This window comes from Ciona robusta, chromosome 10, assembly GCF_009617815.1.
Source record: "Ciona robusta chromosome 10, ASM961781v2".
NCBI classification, from domain to species: domain Eukaryota; kingdom Metazoa; phylum Chordata; class Ascidiacea; order Phlebobranchia; family Cionidae; genus Ciona; species Ciona robusta.
In genome coordinates, this window is record NC_143244.1 from 2,100,541 (window position 1) to 2,120,306 (window position 19,766).

The 19,766-nt window shown below is 34.5% G+C and overlaps 3 protein-coding genes across 6 annotated transcripts; 2 read left to right on the plus strand and 1 right to left on the minus strand.

Annotated features, from left to right (window-relative positions):
- Positions 1–1,839: 1,839 nt before the first annotated feature.
- On the minus strand, positions 1,840–7,327 carry LOC149729459 (uncharacterized). 3 transcript variants are annotated; one of them, XR_016385891.1, is made up of 4 exons: positions 6,024–7,157; positions 4,198–4,374; positions 3,152–3,743; positions 1,840–2,936 (listed from the first exon to the last, which is right to left on the minus strand). XR_016385891.1 is itself a non-coding variant. In XM_089887125.1 (4 exons), exons 2-4 carry the CDS (start codon positions 6,082–6,084, stop codon positions 3,421–3,423), a joined length of 561 nt encoding a protein of 186 aa, XP_089743251.1. In that variant the 5' UTR covers positions 6,085–6,093; positions 7,173–7,327; the 3' UTR covers positions 1,840–3,420. The 3 variants fall into 3 exon arrangements, 2 of the variants coding, with proteins under 2 accessions (XP_089743251.1, XP_089743250.1); XM_089887125.1 differs by adding an exon at positions 7,173–7,327 and having other exon boundaries at positions 1,840–3,743; positions 6,024–6,093; XM_089887124.1 differs by having other exon boundaries at positions 1,840–3,743.
- A 1,293-nt stretch (positions 7,328–8,620) lies between these two features.
- LOC149729460 (GDP-L-fucose synthase-like) lies at positions 8,621–13,960 on the plus strand. 2 transcript variants are annotated; one of them, XM_089887123.1, is made up of 6 exons: positions 8,621–8,931; positions 9,446–9,547; positions 11,309–11,496; positions 12,075–12,247; positions 12,719–12,912; positions 13,345–13,960. In XM_089887123.1, exons 1-6 carry the CDS (start codon positions 8,791–8,793, stop codon positions 13,390–13,392), a joined length of 846 nt encoding a protein of 281 aa, XP_089743249.1. In that variant the 5' UTR covers positions 8,621–8,790; the 3' UTR covers positions 13,393–13,960. The 2 variants fall into 2 exon arrangements, with proteins under 2 accessions (XP_089743249.1, XP_089743248.1); XM_089887122.1 differs by having other exon boundaries at positions 8,639–8,931; positions 13,323–13,960.
- Positions 13,961–14,105: 145 nt separating this feature from the next.
- On the plus strand, positions 14,106–19,705 carry LOC149729461 (tRNA pseudouridine(38/39) synthase-like). The gene is made up of 9 exons (XM_089887120.1): positions 14,106–14,607; positions 15,035–15,110; positions 15,501–15,633; positions 15,979–16,159; positions 16,427–16,513; positions 17,024–17,155; positions 17,593–17,708; positions 18,301–18,431; positions 18,716–19,705. The coding sequence occupies exons 1-9, from the start codon at positions 14,438–14,440 to the stop codon at positions 19,220–19,222; spliced, it is 1,533 nt and encodes a 510-aa protein (XP_089743246.1). The 5' UTR covers positions 14,106–14,437; the 3' UTR covers positions 19,223–19,705.
- The last annotated feature ends 61 nt before the right edge of the window (positions 19,706–19,766 follow it).

The following is a 19,766-nucleotide window of genomic DNA, read 5'->3' on the forward strand; positions in this document are numbered from 1 at the left end:
CTATTGTATTTGAACGATCCGACCCCTGCTTTTCTAGGCATGTTTACCATCATACACCTTCTACGCCGCAGGCTTAGTTGCTGTATGAAACTAAATTTAATTTCGAATTCGTGGGTAATTTTGAAAGTATCTTATCTTTGTAATATATCTCCGTGGCGTCAAAACGGTTAATTTCGCTCTGTTATGATAATGAGTACTTTGCTTTATAATGTGCGCCACGCACCTGTATGTACCATTAAATCTTACAAACCGATCTTGAAATGGCTGTTAAGATAAAGGGTTTTCAGAAGTATCGGATAGTATAAAGGGGGTTAAGTGGGACTCGGGGCAAAGTGAAACATTATTGAAGTTTTATTTTTAATGTTATTAAATAGTCAAAATTGATGGTATATTATGAGGGGATATGTGTTTAACTGTCCCAATTCCCCTTATTCCACAAAACTACACTCGCTGCTTTATTTTGATTAAGCAGGAGCCAACTTACGTCACAGAAACCAACTTACGTCACATGGTTTATAATACATACAACGTTAAATGCCTAAACCAACAAACTGTACAGGCCCATTTTGATGGATATAACTATTCTATTGGCTGGTAAGGCTATATAATTCATGAGACCTTAGACTTATGCCAAGTGTATTGACCAATTACCCAGAACCTAGGAATATATAATTGATTCTCGTGTTGAGCACAAACAAAACAATAAGAATGGGGTAACTATAACCCCCAACTCCCACACCCCGGCATCAGCAGCCAATATTTTATAATATATAGTTTTCTTTATGGGGATTTCGTCTCAAGCAAAGCGTGGAGTCTGTACATAATTACTCTTCTAAATATTTACTTTAACTGCCAGGTACATCATTAGAGGCTAAATTAAGAGCGACGTATACTGCATATTACAAGCACTGTATGTGTATATACTTTCATAAGGTCATCCAGATTATTCCGGTTTTATCCGGTTATTAGGAGGAAATCCACACGTTACATTCCGTGTATATTTACATCGTTATATCACTTTTGCTTTACCTTAGTTAAATTCTCTTTAAGTTTAAAATAATATACAAACTTCATTGTCACACATTATACGCGGAATGTGAAAATACCTATTTTTACAGTTGATTTAGTCAAGTAAATATAGTGGGTTGGGGTAAGATGGACATGTTTTCTATTTTTTTACTTGTCCCATTTGCAACACTTGTCCCATTTGTAACACATTGAAAGTTCACTGTTTAATAGAAATCCCATATACTTAAAACTGTTAGTGGTACAAAATGAGAATTTTGTCTTGAAGTTTATTATTTTTATTTAAGGGGTCGTGGTTTTTTCAGTGGCCCGGGGTATAAGTGAAATGAACCGGGTAATAAGTTCTGCTACAAACAGAGTTATAGGTGTGAATTCTCAAAACTAACTCATTACTTAAGTAAACGTTCTACGTGCGAAAAATCGTATTTGATTGGAAGTATTTTATTCAAATTTAAGGATAAGTACATTAAAGAAAGTATTACCTAAAACAAAGGTCATACAGTGACATGTTTGTGAATAAATGCATAAATAATAATTATTTATCTTCTGCGGTGGGCTGGTATAGTAATATAACACGGGTGACTTCTTCCACTTCGTGTCCGCTTACTATAGTGCAATATAAAAGGAAAACACGTGTGATAAATTGTATAATCTCTACTGGCGAACCTTTAACCTACATTTGTGTTTTATATCATTACTTAACTTATATGGTGAGAAAGCAACTTAACGAATTAAAAACCAGGCGGTGGAAGTGAGTTATGGTAGGGTGGGGGAAGATAGGACACTTAAGCACATATTGCCAAATAATTAGTACTATTATTCCTTTATTATTTGACACCAATTTAATAAAATATAATAAAACACACGAGAAGTTATTTAGCGATCCGCACAACAGGTGAAATTTTACAAATTCGAAAACACACAGGATAAGATAAGACAGTTTAAAGTCATTGTTAATTTTGATTAATAAGTGTATTTATAAATAGGAATATACGTAAAAAACACGAAATAATACTGTACGCTTTGAAAATTAGTAAAAGATAGGCGCACAGTGATTTTAGGCGGTTTTAGCTGTTTATTTTAAAAACTACACTAACTATTTCACTTTATTAGGCCAGTTTAGTTTTTGGTAGGTTAACGCTCATACTTTAGCGCTTGTTAAGGAAAATTAATTATTTTATAAATTTAATTAAAAAAGTTCAAACAAACGGTTTATTAGAAATATATATATATGTTTGAAAATATTTATTTTTCCCTATAAACTAAAATTAAGTCCAAAAACGGGAACGAATCGTGAAAAAGAGAAAGTGTATCACCTCTCTCCTTTACCGACATTAAAGATGCGCGTTCTATTCTTTTTTTATTTCTGTGATATGAACTTGTAATAACAGAAAATTGATAACCATTAATAAAGTTTTTATTTTTGCTACAAATTGGGTATTACTACTCTCTTTTTGGCACAAGCCACTTCTAATAAATTATCACCAAGTGCAAATGACCAAATTTCGAATATATTTTCAAAATATTATCATTTTATTATATCAGTATCTTAAACCCCCTGAGGTATAAATTACTAAATTAAAAGTAAATCTTTCAAAGTTTGGCAATGAAAACATACAAAACTACAATGTGGGGGAAGATGGGACTCTAAATTGAAATATATTTACATTAGCAATATTCTGCCACTTGTAGTTAACCTACCGAGTTTAACAGGCTGTGCTAGTTTCTTTGCCATGTAAACTTCATATATATTTTTTAATATTTAAAAACCGTAATCAGCTTTGACGGCGTTTTATAAAGTTGTGATAATATTGTCGAAAAATTATATAACCTTATTTTCCTGATTATCATTAAATAGGGGTTCGTAAAAAGAAAATTAAAAAAAGGTCTCGTCTAACAAAGTGTCCCATCTTCCCCCACCCTACTATATAACGCAGGTATGTATACACTATATCGTGTTTCATAAGTATGGAAGGATTTATTACAGTTTAGAAAATTACTTTATTAGGCTGGGGAAAGATGGGACATCTTTTATTTCGTTTGGTGGTAAACAAACAACATTCCGTTGTTGACTGTTAAAAACATGATTAGGATATTTGGATATTATATGCTAATTGTGTCCCACATTAACTTACTATATATAATATATAATGCAGAGTTGCAAGTCAAACTGAAATAAACAATGAAGTTTTATACCTTTATAACCACAATATGTATCCTCGCATGGTGGGCCAACTGACTGCTTATAACATGATGATTACTAGCTTCTTTTATACAGTGTTTTAACACAATGTAATACAGTAGGGATTTACAAAATAAACAACGTAATCTGTTTATCCGGCAAATATCCCAGCGATTGATGGTGTTCCTCGCTGAACTGTCAAGGGAGATAACTTAAAATCCGAAGCCCGCTGGTTTTGCGTTCACTTGTTTATATTCCTTCATCATAGAAGCGAAAACTTCGAAGCCTTCCATTAGGCCATCTCCAGTAACAGCACAGCAAGACTGGATATGCCATTTATGATCCCGGTCGAGTTTATTTAACTCCAAAGCATCGGCCAACTTTGATACTGGAACAGCATAAGGCATGTCTTGCTTGTTTGCAAATACTAAGACGGGCACACGTCTTAATGCATCGTGTTCAAGTGCATTATGCAACTCTTCTTTAGCTTCTGAAAACCTAACTTGATCAGTACTATCCACAACGTAGATAAACCCTGGAAAAAATGCGAAAATTAAATATAGAAAAAGCAAATATAACATTTTTTTTATATACACAAAGTTATACACGTAAGCGGGCACAAGATGTATAGTAGGGTGAAGAAAGATGACACCTTTACAGTCTAATTTCTCGCCCGTTTGGTGCTCAACAAAGAACATTCAGAGCATTATAAAACCGTATCCCCGCGACTTCCGTATGGACCGTTGTTAATTGTTTAAAATACGGTTAAGATATTCGAATATTATGTTCTAAAGGTGTCCCGTCTCCTCCCACTATATATATGAAACAAAACATCCATATATAAACGTCTGCAGTTGCTTGACCACGCAAGGGTGTATAAGTTACATTCATTCAAGGTTTAGTCATGTCATACAGGCATTTAAAAACCCTTGATTTCAAATATAGATAATTCTATGATATTTATTTAATATGGTTTTATTTGCACCTACCGTCAGTGTTGTTGTAGTAATGTTGCCAGAGTTTCCTTAATATTTCTTGTCCACCAACATCCCATATAGTTAACGAAAGCCCTTTGCATGGACTTACAGTTTCAACGTTAAACCCAATAGTTGGTATTGTTTGCACCACTTCATTCAAAGCTAACTTGTACGTGATCGTAGTTTTGCCTTCAAAATCAGACTATTTAGTGAATGAATGTTTCATCCCTGCGTGGCGGGGCAAGAGCGCAATATTACGTACGTGGTTAACCATGGCCTACTCAATACACGGCCTAGGAATACACCGAAACTGCTCCGAAAATAAGAGGCCTATTGACGCGAATAATGCCCATTATAATACATTGTTACGTCACGGTTTTATGAATGGATTTCCTTCATTTTGAATGCAGTTTGCAGTTGTTGGTAGGTTCAATACCAGTTCTAGGTTGTTTTACCTTACAGTTTATCACAGAACGTGTCACAGGGATATTTTCTTGTTTAGTTAAAATCATACCAGACATATAAAGCAGCGCAAAAGGTTTATTAGTATATAAATATCAGTTTATTAAGCATAAAGAGAGACGAGCAATCAGATTCAGTTTACCAACACAGAAAACCTACGTTTTGATTATATTTAATTTAGTAGACAGGCATTTGGCAAGTTTTATAATGCAGCATACCTTTATAATTTTATTTAGATTAAATTGTAAGCCACCAGAATTATTAAGCAAGCTATTTAAGCATGGTCAATAGGTGTTCCGTAGTTGGATAAAAATATTTGGATAAGGGTACCATCTGTGCATGTTATGATCATGAAGAAGTGGCAAGAAGATCTTCAGGAAGGAAGACTAGTCAAATTTAAACAGCGACAAAGGTCTAAAGTTAGACACAACACTTAAGTACGAAGGGAGGCTATCGTGAGTTTGTTTGTATTAAACAGTCTTAATTTATGATGTGGTGTATGACCCATTTTTGACCTTGAGGAAGAGCCTCTGTCCTGCTTTAACAAAAAAAAAACCTCAGGTAGAAAATGGGTTATGAGCAGCAGGACAGATCAAGGCATAAACACCTTGAGACAAAAGGCTAATGCTTGTGTTTATCCAATATCCTATATTGTTTTTAAGGACCGGTTTTAAAAGTCCACAACGGACATATCAATTAACTTACTTGTTGTTACTGCGGTGTTGTTTTGCTAGATATGCATAGGCTGTCTTAAAAAACTTCTGTTTTAAGCCAAATACTATTTTCACTCAGCGACTGAGCCAAACTAAACTGTCGGTAAAACTTACTTGTATGCCGCACGTGGTTAAAAGTAACTCCTATCTGTTCAGTCATGCTTAAACATTTATAAAAAATATAAGATGTTGACAAAATAACCCGAAAAATAAGGTAATTTAACCGGGAATGGTAAATAAACTGTTATTTGATGCAAAAACTACAGTCCGACAGCAAAATCCATTCATAAAACCGTGACGTAACAATGTATTATAATGGGCATTATTCGCGTCAATAGGCCTCCTATTTTCTGAGCAGTTTCAGTGTATTCCTAGGCCGTGTATTGAGTAGGCCATGGGTTAACTTATAAGCGGGTACGAGGTGTGCCAAACCGAACATCCGTGTTATAACGACTGTTTTCCCACCATGCTAGGATATATAAGTTTCCTTCATTCACATTCTTTATTCATTCATATGAGCAAGGCAGAGATGGTTTATAGCTACAGTGTTATATCAGTAAAACATCTGACATAAAAACGTTGTTGGAGTAATATGAATAGAAGAAACTCGTGGCTCGAAAACGCAGAAATAGTAACGAAGACTGAAATATAAAATGTATTTACCTGCGCCATCTAATCCCACCATAGCTGCAGAAGCTGGACAAGTGTTAAAGTCCTGCCACATTGTTGCTATCTTGGAAAGAAAGAAACCCATTTTAAATACTGTGGAGCCGCCAAATAAACACTGTATAATTTGTCTTCTGTGTGACAATAACTCTTCAACTCTGACTGTTCCTTTAGTTCACTTAATATACACATGATGTTCCTGTATGCGCGAGTTTTATATAGAGCGCTGTATAGTGTGTGTCGTTTCATTCAATGTGGTGTTCGAATACGCGTCGGAGATAAACGCGTCATATTACGCGATCTGGTGCTGTGTGACGTCACAAAACAACTCACTTTCCACGTCGCGTGTTTGCTGTCATTGTCTGTCGTCTTGGCAAAGTGGTTGACGCGTTTGCTGGATGCTTGTTGAACGCTCAACGCTGCTACCAACATAAACGTGTGTGTCCTTGCGGGTTATTTAAATTGTCAGCCATAGGCTACATTAAATTTAAAAAGAATAATCACCCAGAAAAGTTTCACACCTTGTAACCCGTAGGTACGACCCAGTAAGTGTCGTTGCACTACCACCCGAGGATAAATAAGTTATACGTTCATTGAATATACTCGCTTTCTTACAGTGGTTTAAATTTCCTTAGATTGCATTTATATTGTGCTTAAGTTGGAACGCAGGAGTGAATCAAAACAGTCGACGGACAAATGTCAAACACTCGCATACTGTACGGATGAATGCAGAAGTTAAATATATGCAGAAAATTTACCGAGAAGCTTGGCTTCGAGGGAGGATTTTCTGTCAAATTTTAACGTTTGTATCTTAAGCGGCCAGCTGTTGGTCGTTAAAGCAAATAACATGACTCAAGTTTTAGTGCTACAAGCGCTGAAATATTAAAAGCTTCTAAACTTACGATCACAGACGAAAAGTTTGACGCGAACCCATTATAAATTGTCACAAATTTAATCAATAGCTTGAAGGGGGTGAACGTTAAATAGTTTTTTTGATCATCAGTTAGCGGCTAAAACCTAGATTGCCAGATCGTGTTAATAGACAAAGCTCGTTTAGAGTTATGAGGCTAAGGTTTTATCATTCTGTAAATATTCTTTGTTTACTACCAAACGGGAAAAGCAAATAAAACCCATGTCCCATCTTACCTCACCCTATAATGTCCTAAGTTCATTAGCACATTTAAATCCAAGCATCATAGACCTTGGTTCGTAAAGTCCAGATATTACTAGTAAAGCTTTGATGACTATTAATAATCCCCTGCCATTACGAAATACGAGCCCAGCAATACCTCATGGGTAAGCGCACACCGTTGGCAATACGACCACTATACAAATATCACGAATTCGTTCTATTTCGCTCATAACAAGTGGGTGTGTCATCCTGCAGCAGTAGCTGTTTACTTTCGCACGATCCACCCAGTAACCATCTGTTCATTCTCAATGCCTTCAAAACCACCCAATTTATCACTTGATTTTGTTTATATTAGCTTTTGGGTGGCGCACATTCTTGGTTTGGAACCATGAAAGGGAATATGGCCTTGTCTACTTTAGGATATCAATCTTAATGCCGCAGTAAACCCGCAAGGTCCAAGTGTATTGCGAAATACGTCGAGCTAAATCGCGAAGACGACAGGTATGCTATTAAATTTCTTAAACCAGAAGCGAGGAATGCGCATTAAATATTCTATATGGGTAAAATCCTACTGTGAGGCGCGGCAGGGGTATTCGGAATTCAGACTAGAGTTAGCTTATTACCACAAACACGCGCTTACTTAGATTTACCCAAGACTAGACTTTAGAGTTTGCAAACAGAAACGACAGATTAATGAAATATTACCTGATTCTCCTAAAAACTTGAGGTTGAATGACGACTAAACACAGACGGTGTAAATGTTTAAATATTAATATGGAAACGTCCTGTTTTTCTGACTTTGTGTTTGAAGCCATAAATTCTTAAAACATTTTGGTTACAACCCGTTTGGGGCGTTTAGTATTTTGATAAGTATGTTTATACAGTTTTTAATAATTTACTAGCGGTTATGAAAAAACACACGGTAATTTTTCCGACTTATCTTTTTTTCTTAACACAATATGTCTCACCCTTGGCGTTTTTCCACGAGCAATGTGAGGCAAACTTGACTCTCTGCGTCCAACTAGTTGTATAAATGTGCTGAATATTAACCGCTAGGTGAAAGCAATATACATGTGTGTCAATTTATTTTTGTACAAGAAATACACATATTCTCGTTACGTGGCAATTTTATTTTTGCACTATTTATAAAAATACAGAACTTTGTGAATGACAGAACTCGAGGAGACTTTCGAAAGCACGAACCGTTGGGGACGGGGAAGATTAGAATTGTGTTTTGATTGGTGGAGGTTGACACGTGGTTTTAACACGCGGGCAACCCTATCTTCCCCTTTGCCTTTCTTTTTGAGTTTGACTGTCGTGGTGTTGGACCGTTGGTACCGTAGTATTTTTACGGTGTGAATTTTTAAGTATTGTGTAAGTACAGTTCATTTTTACGTTTATGTATAGACAACTAGTTTAAACAATATCTCATAAGTAGAAAAGATTAAACGGCTTACTTTAGGAAAGTGTTTACTGGTTTGATGCTGTTTTTTTTATATGAAACCTATTAACACCGCGTTAACATACGTTGTGATACTTTGGCACATGACAGTGTCGTTAATTATGTATGTATATTAAACTTATCTTTCCGATTCAAACTTTGCATTTTAAAGGCATAACAATAATTATAATATGGGTAGTGACTCTGAAACTTCTGTAGTGCTTGTTACTGGGGGAACAGGGCTTGTTGGGCAAGCAATCAAATATGTTGTGGAAAATGGGTCTGGTAGAAAGAATGAGAAATGGATTTTTGGCTCGAGCAAGGACGCAGACCTTACAGGTAATCCTTTAGCTGGTGGCCACCTGAAATTTTGGTTTCAAAATGTTCCATAGCCCTCACTGATACCTGCTGTCTAATTTTTTTTTCAAAAAAGTCGGGCGTTCGTGTCGAAAATTAACTTTAAAAATGCGCGAAAACATGCTTCGTCACCGTAATTCGTCTGATTTGCGTAAGGTTAACGATTTATTACGTCATAATCGCGGTCTGTTACGTCACAATAGTGGTATATTACATACGTTACAGCCTTGTTTTTTCCCACTGTTTTAACGTAGGAATCAAACGTAACAATACGCATTCTATGACGTAATAATCTAACCTTGGTTTAATTCATAACTGCTGGTGTGGAAAATACGGTGACGCAGCACGATTTCATGCACTTTCAAAGTTAATTTTCGACACGAACGCCCGAGTTTTTTCAAAACAAAATTATACAGTGGGTATCAGGGAGACCTAAGGAACATTTTGAAACAAAAATTTCAGGTGGCCACCAGCTAAAGGATTACCGACCTTACAGACCTTGCGAGCACCGAGGCAATGTTCTTGAAATATAAACCAACCCATGTTATACATCTCGCAGCAAAAGTGGGAGGACTTTTTGGAAATTTAAGTGTAAGTTATTTTATTTGATATAGTTAGCAGCCATAGGCGCTGGTTTTTTTAAATTGCAGAAGAGGCCACGTTTATGATGACGTCATTCGTTTTGCAGAAATTAGGAAAATACAGTATACGCGAGTTTTTATCACTCGCGCCAAAACACGATTAAGCTATACTTTCCATGGCAGCAGTAACAATAACGGCGACTATTAAAGTTTGCCAAAACTGCTGCCTATCGTTCATGCGGGTATGAAATGAAACTATGAAACTGGCAAAATCACACAGTCAAACTCGTTCGCCGTTCTTTGAAGGACGTTGTTCGTACGATACGCACACGAACATTAATGATACCTCAAGAAACATCAATGCTGTTGATTATTACAAAGGTCTTAATTTTGTACAGATCTAGTGTTTGTGGGGTTTTTAAATCATTAAAACTGTTTGTAGATCGTTTTTAAGCGATTCGCAACATAGGCTTTGCCTGTCAATCGTTACTTTCGATGACGTATTAATTTTACGAGCAGCTAAAGTTTGTTCCAAAATATGTAGCAAGCACCTACGTCTGCAGATGGCTGTTAAAGTACTTAATTGAATCCAAGGACATCCGCCACACAAAAAGATTAAACCGTTAAATGTGTTTAATACAGACCAATGTATGTGTTATTTGTTTTATTTTAATACAGTCGTTGTATAACCGTATTTGCAAAGGCGCTAGCCATATACTCATAGCAAGCTGTTTTAAGTATAAAACTAACGTATGTTCACTTTTCGTTAAAGTTTTAATAAACAGTCTCCACCATAAACGTAGACTATTCAGTTTGCTTTCTCTTGGATTGCTGATAATGAACGCGACAAACCGTATTATGACGTCAATAATCGACGCATCAAATAATAATATGACGCAAATATTCAATGTGTGAATCGCTACTATGTCGTAACAAAGCATTATGCGTGGACGCGTGGTTGAGAAAATGGTTGAGAAAAACATTACGGAAAATGATCGTTGTTACGCCAATCGAGGGTCAATAACTCAGTACATTTGAATATATAGTTCTTTAGCTATTTGCGGGCTTAAAACGACTAGCTCTTTTTAATTTTAAACGGGTTTTATTAATAAAATGCAGTTATACGCAGCAGGTGCTGCACCGTCTGCATAATATCCAGAGTAGGCCGGCTTCGTCTGCACCATATAAAACGATGCCCATGTTAGCAGCCAATATCGGTATCTTGTTAAAAGCGCAAACCACAGAAAATCAAGATTCGTATGTAGAGATGCGCACAATTAATTTAAAGATAGCACCGAAGTTTAAAAAACAAAACTGCATTTAAGCGTGCCACCTATTTATTACCAAATTATATTTTTCGCTGGTGTTCTCGTTTAAACAATTTCGAGAATGAGCAATGATGAAAATTTTCACTCGCCGATCTGATTTACTTTGATGATTAGTGTTCTGAGCTCACTCGTTTATTTTATATAAATGTAAGAAATTTTGGGCACTTAAAATTTCCTTTGGTTTAAAAATGTTTGTTTTAAAAAGGATATTTTTGTGTAATTTTTTTAACCAATTGTAAATGGGTCCATTGTTTCATTTCAGTTTAATCTAGGCCTTTTATAGTAAATATTATTTATTGAATTCTATACCTTGCTGTGCTATTTCACAGCATTGTCATTTACACGACAATACAACATCCTAAAATAGATCATGTCATTGTCCTGCATCCTGTACATACAGTATTTCAACAGACCATTCACATGAGAATTTTATAAATTTGCAGGCAAATCTAGAGTTTCTCCGAAAAAATATTGCAATAAATGACAATGTGCTGGCAATGGCACACAAAACAGGGGTTCAGAATGTTGTATCTTGCCTCTCAACTTGTATATTTCCTGATAAAACAACATACCCCATCAATGAAACTATGGTGCATAATGGGCCACCACATGATTCTAATTATGGGTATAGGTAAGTTGAGACAATGTTCTCTTGGTTAAATCAATTATTTTGTGCCAAGGAAAATAGAAATTTTTCATAAATGTCCAAAATTGGTTGTTTTTTAAACCAAAATAATTTGTAGATACAGAATGAATTTCTGTAATGAGCAATGATGAAAACTTTCACTCGCCGATTTGAATTACTTTGATGATTAGTGTTCTGAGCTCATTAAAGTAAAATAAGGAATAGAAAACGCTTTAGAATTATTTTAATTGGTTACACTAAGCCATTATAAGTTTCAATGTGTTAGCAAGTACCACAATAGACAATAACTTTCTCAACCATCGACATCAAAGTTTTATAAATGAAGGGAAGGCAGAGATAATTAAATCCACAATCCTGTAAAATAAATAATACCTCCTTTTGTTTAATGTTTACTGATAATGCTTTACAGAAAATTATATGTTAAGTTTGTCCGCGTTGCCACTCCAGGTTTTATACCTATAAACGTATTAACTTAAGTTAAATTAATTGCAATTTGATTTTCTAATATAATATATATATTTTCTTTCCACCAATTCTTCCATTAAACCCCACATGTTACTTAGCTATGCCAAGAGACTGATTGATATTCTTAACCGTGGTTACAACAACGAGCATGGTCGTAACTACACCTCTATTATTCCAACCAATGTGTTTGGTCCTGAAGATAACTTCAACATACAACAGGGCCATGTGTTACCTGGCCTTATTCACAAGATTTACTTGGCAAAGCTGGAAGGTACGCTAATGTATATATATTATATTAAAAATAAAAACATAATAAAAATGGAAATAATAATCTTTACAACATCTTACAATTTCCTTACAAAGTTTTTTATTTGTAGTTTAAAAAAATGATAACAGTTTTTGCAACAAGTATTTGTATCATGTTAACAAGTTTCTATAATGAGCAATGATGAAAACTTTCACTCGCCGATCTGAAAACCTTGATGATTAGTGTTCTGAGCTCATTTTCTACTTTTATGTAACTTATTTAAAACTATGTTTATATAACAATTTTCATATTTTTTTTAATTAAAAACAAAAAACCCCGATATTTCTAAGTAACTGAGTTACCGTGCAAAACTTTCAGGGTAGAAAAGGCTTCTACCCTAATAAAATAAGTTGTACGTTTTAAAATTGCAAACAATTTGCCATGTTTATAGGGTCTTTCATACATTTTACACTCATTATCATTGTATATCCACAGGCAAACCCTTTACCGTTTGGGGAACGGGGAAACCACGAAGACAGTTCATCTACTCTCGTGATCTTGCACGTCTCATCATATGGGTCCTCCGGGAGTACAAGGAGACGGAACCTATCATCCTCTCAGTTGGTGAGGAGAATGAAGTGTCGATCAAAGAGGCGGCCGAACAAGTTGCCATAGCAATGGACTTTAAGGTAGATCTTAAAAACTTAATTGTTAGGAATGCTGTGCCATTAACTTTTAAAGGGCTGGGTGATATATGTTTTAGTTATATATATGAATTAGGGTAAACCAAATGAAAAGTTTACAGTATTTTTAACTGAACAAAATTTTGTTTTTTTTGCTTGGTAAGTTTTATCATTATTTATCCCATATGTTGTAGCAGTTACTGTGTTAGTTGAGGAGCAATGATGAAAACTTTCACTCGCCGATCTGAATTCTTTGATGATTAGTGTTCTGAGCTCAAATAGACTCTTCCAACCTAGACAACCGGGGTCCAAGTTATTAATACTTTTGAAATAAAAAAACACTTCATTGAAAACCATTCCCACAACCCGCAAGACTGCATCTTAATTATTTATTTTCAATCATTCCTTCCCTACAGGAGGGTTTTCTTTTTGACACAGATAAAGCTGATGGTCAATACAAGAAAACTGCCGACAACACTAAACTAAGGAAGTATCTTCCAGAGTTTCAATTTACCCCGTTCGCCCAAGCACTTAAAGAAACATGCGATTGGTTTGTTGAAAACTACCATCGTGCTAGAAAGTAAAGCCAAGTATATAACAGTGGAGAAAATGAATGTTGCATATATGTATATACTGGTTATAAACCATTTTACATTTGCCAAAACTTAAAATTTAACATAGCTGCTAAAAATGGTTTCCTCGTGACAGAAAAAAAAGTTAACAGAATGGCAATTGTAAATTTATTAATATGCAGATTGTAAGGACTGTCAACTATTAAGTAAACTGCTTTCCCTTCGATATATTCCTCTGTTCTTCAATTTGTGTTTAACTGTTGCACTAGTTGAATTTATGTTTAACTGTTGCAGTAATGCCCATGTCTGTATTGGGTACCGTAGAAAATATTCTCACATTTTAAACTTTGTCTTCAATTTTTTTTTATTAAATAAGTAACTGTTTATCGAGTATTTTCTGTACTGTCTTACCTAGTTATTTTGATAGAGAAATATCTACATATGTATACAAGTTTATATTTCAATACACAGGCCTTTACCAATTTGTGGGTGTTTATAAAACTGTAATCGAATTCATTCAATGAGCAATGATGAAAATTTTCACTCGCCGATCTGAAAACGTTGATGATTAGTGTTCTGAGCTCATTACTTGAATTAGATCAGTCAAGTCTGTGTATTTTAATGCTAGCTAAACAGTTCTAGATAGCCGGCATTTATCATTAGATGTAATACAAAAATTGTTCAGCAGTTCTGCACTGAAAAAGCAGCAATTGGTAAATTTAAACCACTTCACTCAAATTACTATTTTGGAATTGGATATTATGCGGTTTCGAAAGAGTAAATGTAAAAGCAATTCTGTCTCTATAGTTGTCTCAGAACTTGTAATACAGTCAACCCCGCTTAATTGGACCACATCAGGACCAAGCCAAACTGAACCGATTAAGCCGGGTTGACAGTATTACCTTTTTAGTAATTAAAGTATGAAGTTTTATTCTTTAATTACAGAATGTTAAGTAAATATGAAACTGCTAATACATTTGGTAAAACTGGCGCCCCCCACATTTGCAAGAGAATGTTGTGCATGCTTTAGTACTTCTTCTATTCATGCCAAGATGCAAATTTCTCCTAAGAAAACCAACTACGACCTACAATACCTGCATAACTTGAATAAAGACCAGCTGGTATACAGGTTTGCTGTTTTTACTTATTCAAGACTCCTGGTTTTGTCATCTAATATACAGCAGACTAATTTAGGAATACTGGCTTTAATATCTGCCAACAAGTTAAATATCAGTTGGTTAACATGTTTGCTGTTTATAATTATATTCTCAAGTTAATACATCTGAATATTATAGGTAAACTCATTTGCATAAATTAAGTATGTACCAGTTGGTAAATATGTTTGAAGAAAACTTGTTTCTCCTGCATCACAGTATATTTTAAGTGCTTTTAGCCAAAATGGTGCCGCATGCAATGAGCAATGATGAAAATTTTCACTCGCCGATCTGAATTAATTTGATGATTAGTGTTCTGAGCTCATGTTACCAACAAGTTGCCTAAACTGTAAGAGCTAAACATTTTTTTTTTAAAGCTGAACATATTACCTTTATTCAAAGAATTCTGAGACTCCAGCGGTTGGTTGATAGCTACCATTACACCTCTAGCCCTGTAAATGTGGACGGAAGAGACAAGGTAGCTTTTAAGCTTTATAACATTGTTGGCTAAACTTTAAACCTGTGGTGGCATTCCTACTCCTGACAAATGTCAATCTAATTTGCATTGTTCCTTTTTTCATGTTTACTCTCTTTTATACCTAATATACCTGATATAAAAGATAAGCTAGAACTAAAAATCTCTTATAAAAATCTCTTTCAAGCTAGAACTAAGACTATTATAGAAATCTCTTTAAGGCTTATGAAGAAAACCAATAATAAAATATTTGGATGTTTCTTAAACTTCCAACATTTTAGGTAAGAGTTCGCCAAATAGTTCAATCTTTGTAAACAATATTACCCTGTATGCAGACACACATATCCCTAAATATCAAGCAATTAGTAATCAATATGAATATATGATTTCCAGGTACGAGTTGAACATCCTAACCCAGATGAAATAGTTTCTCATTTAACAAGTGTGCGTAGAATTGCGCTCAAAGTTTTGTATCTTGGTTGGGATTATGTTGGTTATGCATTCACCAAGTCTTCACTTGCATTCAGTAAGTTTGTTTCATGTTTAATATTGTGCAATTGTAATTAAATCTTTGTAGATTGGACCTCCATTATATTTTCTAATTGCGTCATTGTTTATAGCTGTATTGTGATATTTTTATGGTAGCCTGGTATCTCTCAGGGTATTTTGAGCTAGACTTTCAATAAATGTGAAGTGTGAGCAATGATGAAAACTTTCACTCGCCGATCTGAAATATTGATGATTAGTGTTCTGAGCTCATAACAATGGACAATTATTGTATCTGGTTAAATTACTTAATTAATGTATATATTTGAAAAAAAAGGTTATTTCTGTCAAAGCTAGCTTTAATTGCCAAAATTTAATTTTAAAGGCAAACCTGAGTCAATTTCAAATGTGGTGGAACGTGTTCTGTTGGAAGCCTTACTAAGGCAGCAACTGATAACTGGGGTTGGCTCCGTATTAAACTTTGATCGAGCTGGTCGAACTGATCGGCAAGTTAGCGGTTTATCTCAAGTGGTTTCTGTCAATGTTAGAAGCAATTTAAATAAAGGGTAAGAAAAGTTGTAACTATTTTTCGTTTTCTACCAAATTGTTTACCCCAAAAGAAAAGAGTGAAAAGTAAACCCATCTTACCCCACGTACTATATCTCTTAATGTTATACTGTTATATACTTTACTTTACCTATAATATGTAAAAATAGAGACTATTTTTAAAATGTCTGACATGATTTGGTTTTTAAAGGATTATGCTAATCAGTTTGTTTTGGGTATAAAAATCAAATCAATTTTTTTGTCAGTAAATGTTATATTTTTCTCAGCCATGGTGTATGGTATCCTAAGGTGGAGGGAAGTGACAACGTTGGAAACACAAAACCCGAAACTGAATATTTTGAAGATGGATTTCCGTGAGTGAAGATATTTATTAGGACCTGTCAACCTCTAAAAGATCATATTATGAACTTGAACTAAGCAAATTTTGGGTTGCCTCAAATACATAACAAATATTTTTTTGTTAAAATATATGTGGGACCCTATTGATTATTAATGGCAAATGTAATTTACCTCGCTTGCTTGTTTGTATAGACACCTCAGAGCAGTGTAAAAGCTATGCCTAAAACTATGGATGCCTAAACATTTGATGTTGCTAAATTTGGGTGGCATGTAATTCCAACTTAAAACTTTCTACCAAACATAGTAAGATGAGGACCCCTCCTAAATTTTTTAGTAATTTTTCAAAGAAAAAATAAATTTAATTAATGTTACATGTTTCTTTTATGTGTTAAAATATTTCTTCCATTAAAAAGTCATGATAAAAATAATACATGATACTTTAAATTGCTGAGCAGCTAGTCTATTGCTATTATTCGTAGTAACACTGTACAACAGTTCATTTAAGTTTTTATCTTTTTACACAGAGTAAGCGACACCACCCTTGATGACGGTGAACTTCCTTATGTTTCATTATTAAACCAAGCATTACCACCAGATATTCGAATTCTTGCTTGGTCACCTGTCAAAAAAACATTTAGTCCACGTTATCAGTGTCGGTAAGTGAAAAGATTTGTGGCTATTTGACCGAACCTGACCTCATCCTAGTCCCTTTTAAGGCCCTCAACCATATAGAAAGTTGTGTTAAGTATAAGATAAAACACAAATACATAAAAAATGACAGCTGGGCTTTGTGGCTGTGATAGATTAACTCTCTACTGTCTTTACAAGTGTAAAATATTTATGGTTACAAAGTTTTTCTTTGTTTTTATTTGATTACCTGTGAAGTTAAATATTCAATTTAAACCTTGTTTTAATTTTCTGGCATAAGCATTTAACAAAAAAATTATTAAATCAAATTGGCATTATGCTTTGCAGTCCAGCATGTTACAGGGTGTTTCTTTAAAAAATGTATTATTTCAGGTAGCAATTGCATGGAAACATGCAAGTCTCAGATTAGCTATTATTAATATCTTATTGAGAAATATCATTCCAGGTCACGAACATACAGATATGCATTCGTACGTGGTAGTATGGATATTGAACTAATGAATGAAGCAGCTCAGAAGTTTGTTGGTCGTCATGATATGAGAAACTTCTGTAAGGTCTCATGTGAGTATATTTCATGATCTTTAAGTCTGTTCTAATGGTTAGGTTGATAAAAGATTGGATAAAACTTTGGATAAAACAGCATTGGATAAAACTACAAATTATGTTAGATTTCTTTGCTTATTCTTATGGTTATGATAGGTGTAGCGAACACGCTTATTTTTTTCCAACTAAATGTAAATATGTTTTTAACTGTAACCGGTTTTAATGACTGTTGTTTTGTCGCTATATCCTGTCTTTTCGTTAATCAAAGAGACAAATAAAAGTTAATATTATATTAATATTACTACAGTAAATGCTGATGAACTACTGTTTTTCTTTTTTGTATTTATGCAATGAGCAATGATGAAAACTTTCACTCGCCGATCTGAATTCTTTGATGATTAGTGTTCGGAGCTCATAAAACCATATTCTTAACATTTTGTGTCTGAAGTATTCAACGCATTATATATATTTATTCATAGCTTTAATAACTGTCATTTTATCTTTATTTCCTATCTCTTAATAATTTTACAAATGAAATATAATATTGATATTAAAAGTACAAACCAAAATCAGCTTTTCTCTAGTTTAAATTTCCTTGTCTTCATTACAGCAGAGAATGCATACAGGACCTATGTTCGAACGATAAACTCTATCAAAGTAGAAGAGTTTAACCAAACCAATTTACCGGAATGTGACATTTGTGTTGCTACGATATCTGCTGAAAGTTATGTCTATAAACAGGTGCTGTGTATTTACTTGTTTGTGATATTATTTTTTGTATACATAAGTTTTACATATAATAAGATCTGAAATATGGACAGATTTGGTCAATATATAATGATTTATTAGTGAAGTTTTATGCTCTACACACAAAGGGGTCAGGCTGTTACAACCGATTTGTGACCACTGGCTTGGAACAATGTCCGTTAAATGTCTTGCCCACGGACACATACACTTTGCTATCAGTATCAAGCATCCAACACATTTTCCTTTTATATTAAATTTCTTCATACTATCCACCACAGATCCGACGTATGATGTCTATACTTGGTAGGATCGGATCAGGGGAAATCCCATCTTCTACTATAGATGAAATGCTGGATGTTGAAAAGAACCCGAAAAAACCTTCGTTCAAAAGCTGGACGCCACTTAATTTAACTTTGATTGATGCTGAATTTGACGAAGAAGATGTTCACTGGCGCTGGGGAGAAGAAGCTTTAGCTGACACTTCTACAATGCTTGCCAACGCATACAGCAAACATGCCGGACAAGCTGAAGTAGCTCGATACATGTATGAGCGTGTGGTATCTCAGATTCAGGACCCAGGGTATAGACTTGGAGCTGTGACTACCTTGAATGAAAGTTGTTTACCCTCTACTATTGGTGATGATAATAAGTTCAGTTACTCGGAACATACTTTAACAATTGAGGAAAAACAAGAAAGGTATGCAAAGCAAAAAATCAAAAACAGAATGAAGCGAGGTCAGTACCAGTATGCTGCTACACTGCATGCGCAAAATAAAAGAAAGTAAAAAAACTGTTGATAAAGAAGATGTTTCAGTTTAGTCTCGTCAATATTGAAAGCAATTTATTTGTTCTGTATTAACTCATATTTTTTCTGTATCTTTTTTTTTAATTTTTAATACACAACCAAAATGAAAACATTTGTTTGAAATATTGTTGCCGTATAACAGAGCGAAACTACTTTTACAGCAGTAGTTTTTTAAAATGGTTTACCCCAGTAAAGACACAAGTTCGAATTAAATCGTAGGCCCTTCATTAAGAAACAGAACACAACATAATCTTTGGAATAAGAACAACATCCAAGTAAACTTTTGATCGTTACGACTTTTTTGTAAGGCATTCACGTACAATCAATTTTTAACAAGTGACCAACAAACATTGTTAATAAGTGTTGTATTCGAGACATTGTGTATCTCCTATGGTCGAAGTAAGAAAAATGGCACAGAAGTTTTACTATTCGTTCAATTAAACCACTTGCTGATATTGTAGAAGGACCGCAATTTCTAAATCCGCCTTCTACTAATGCACTCGGATGCGTTTTAGATGGACTCT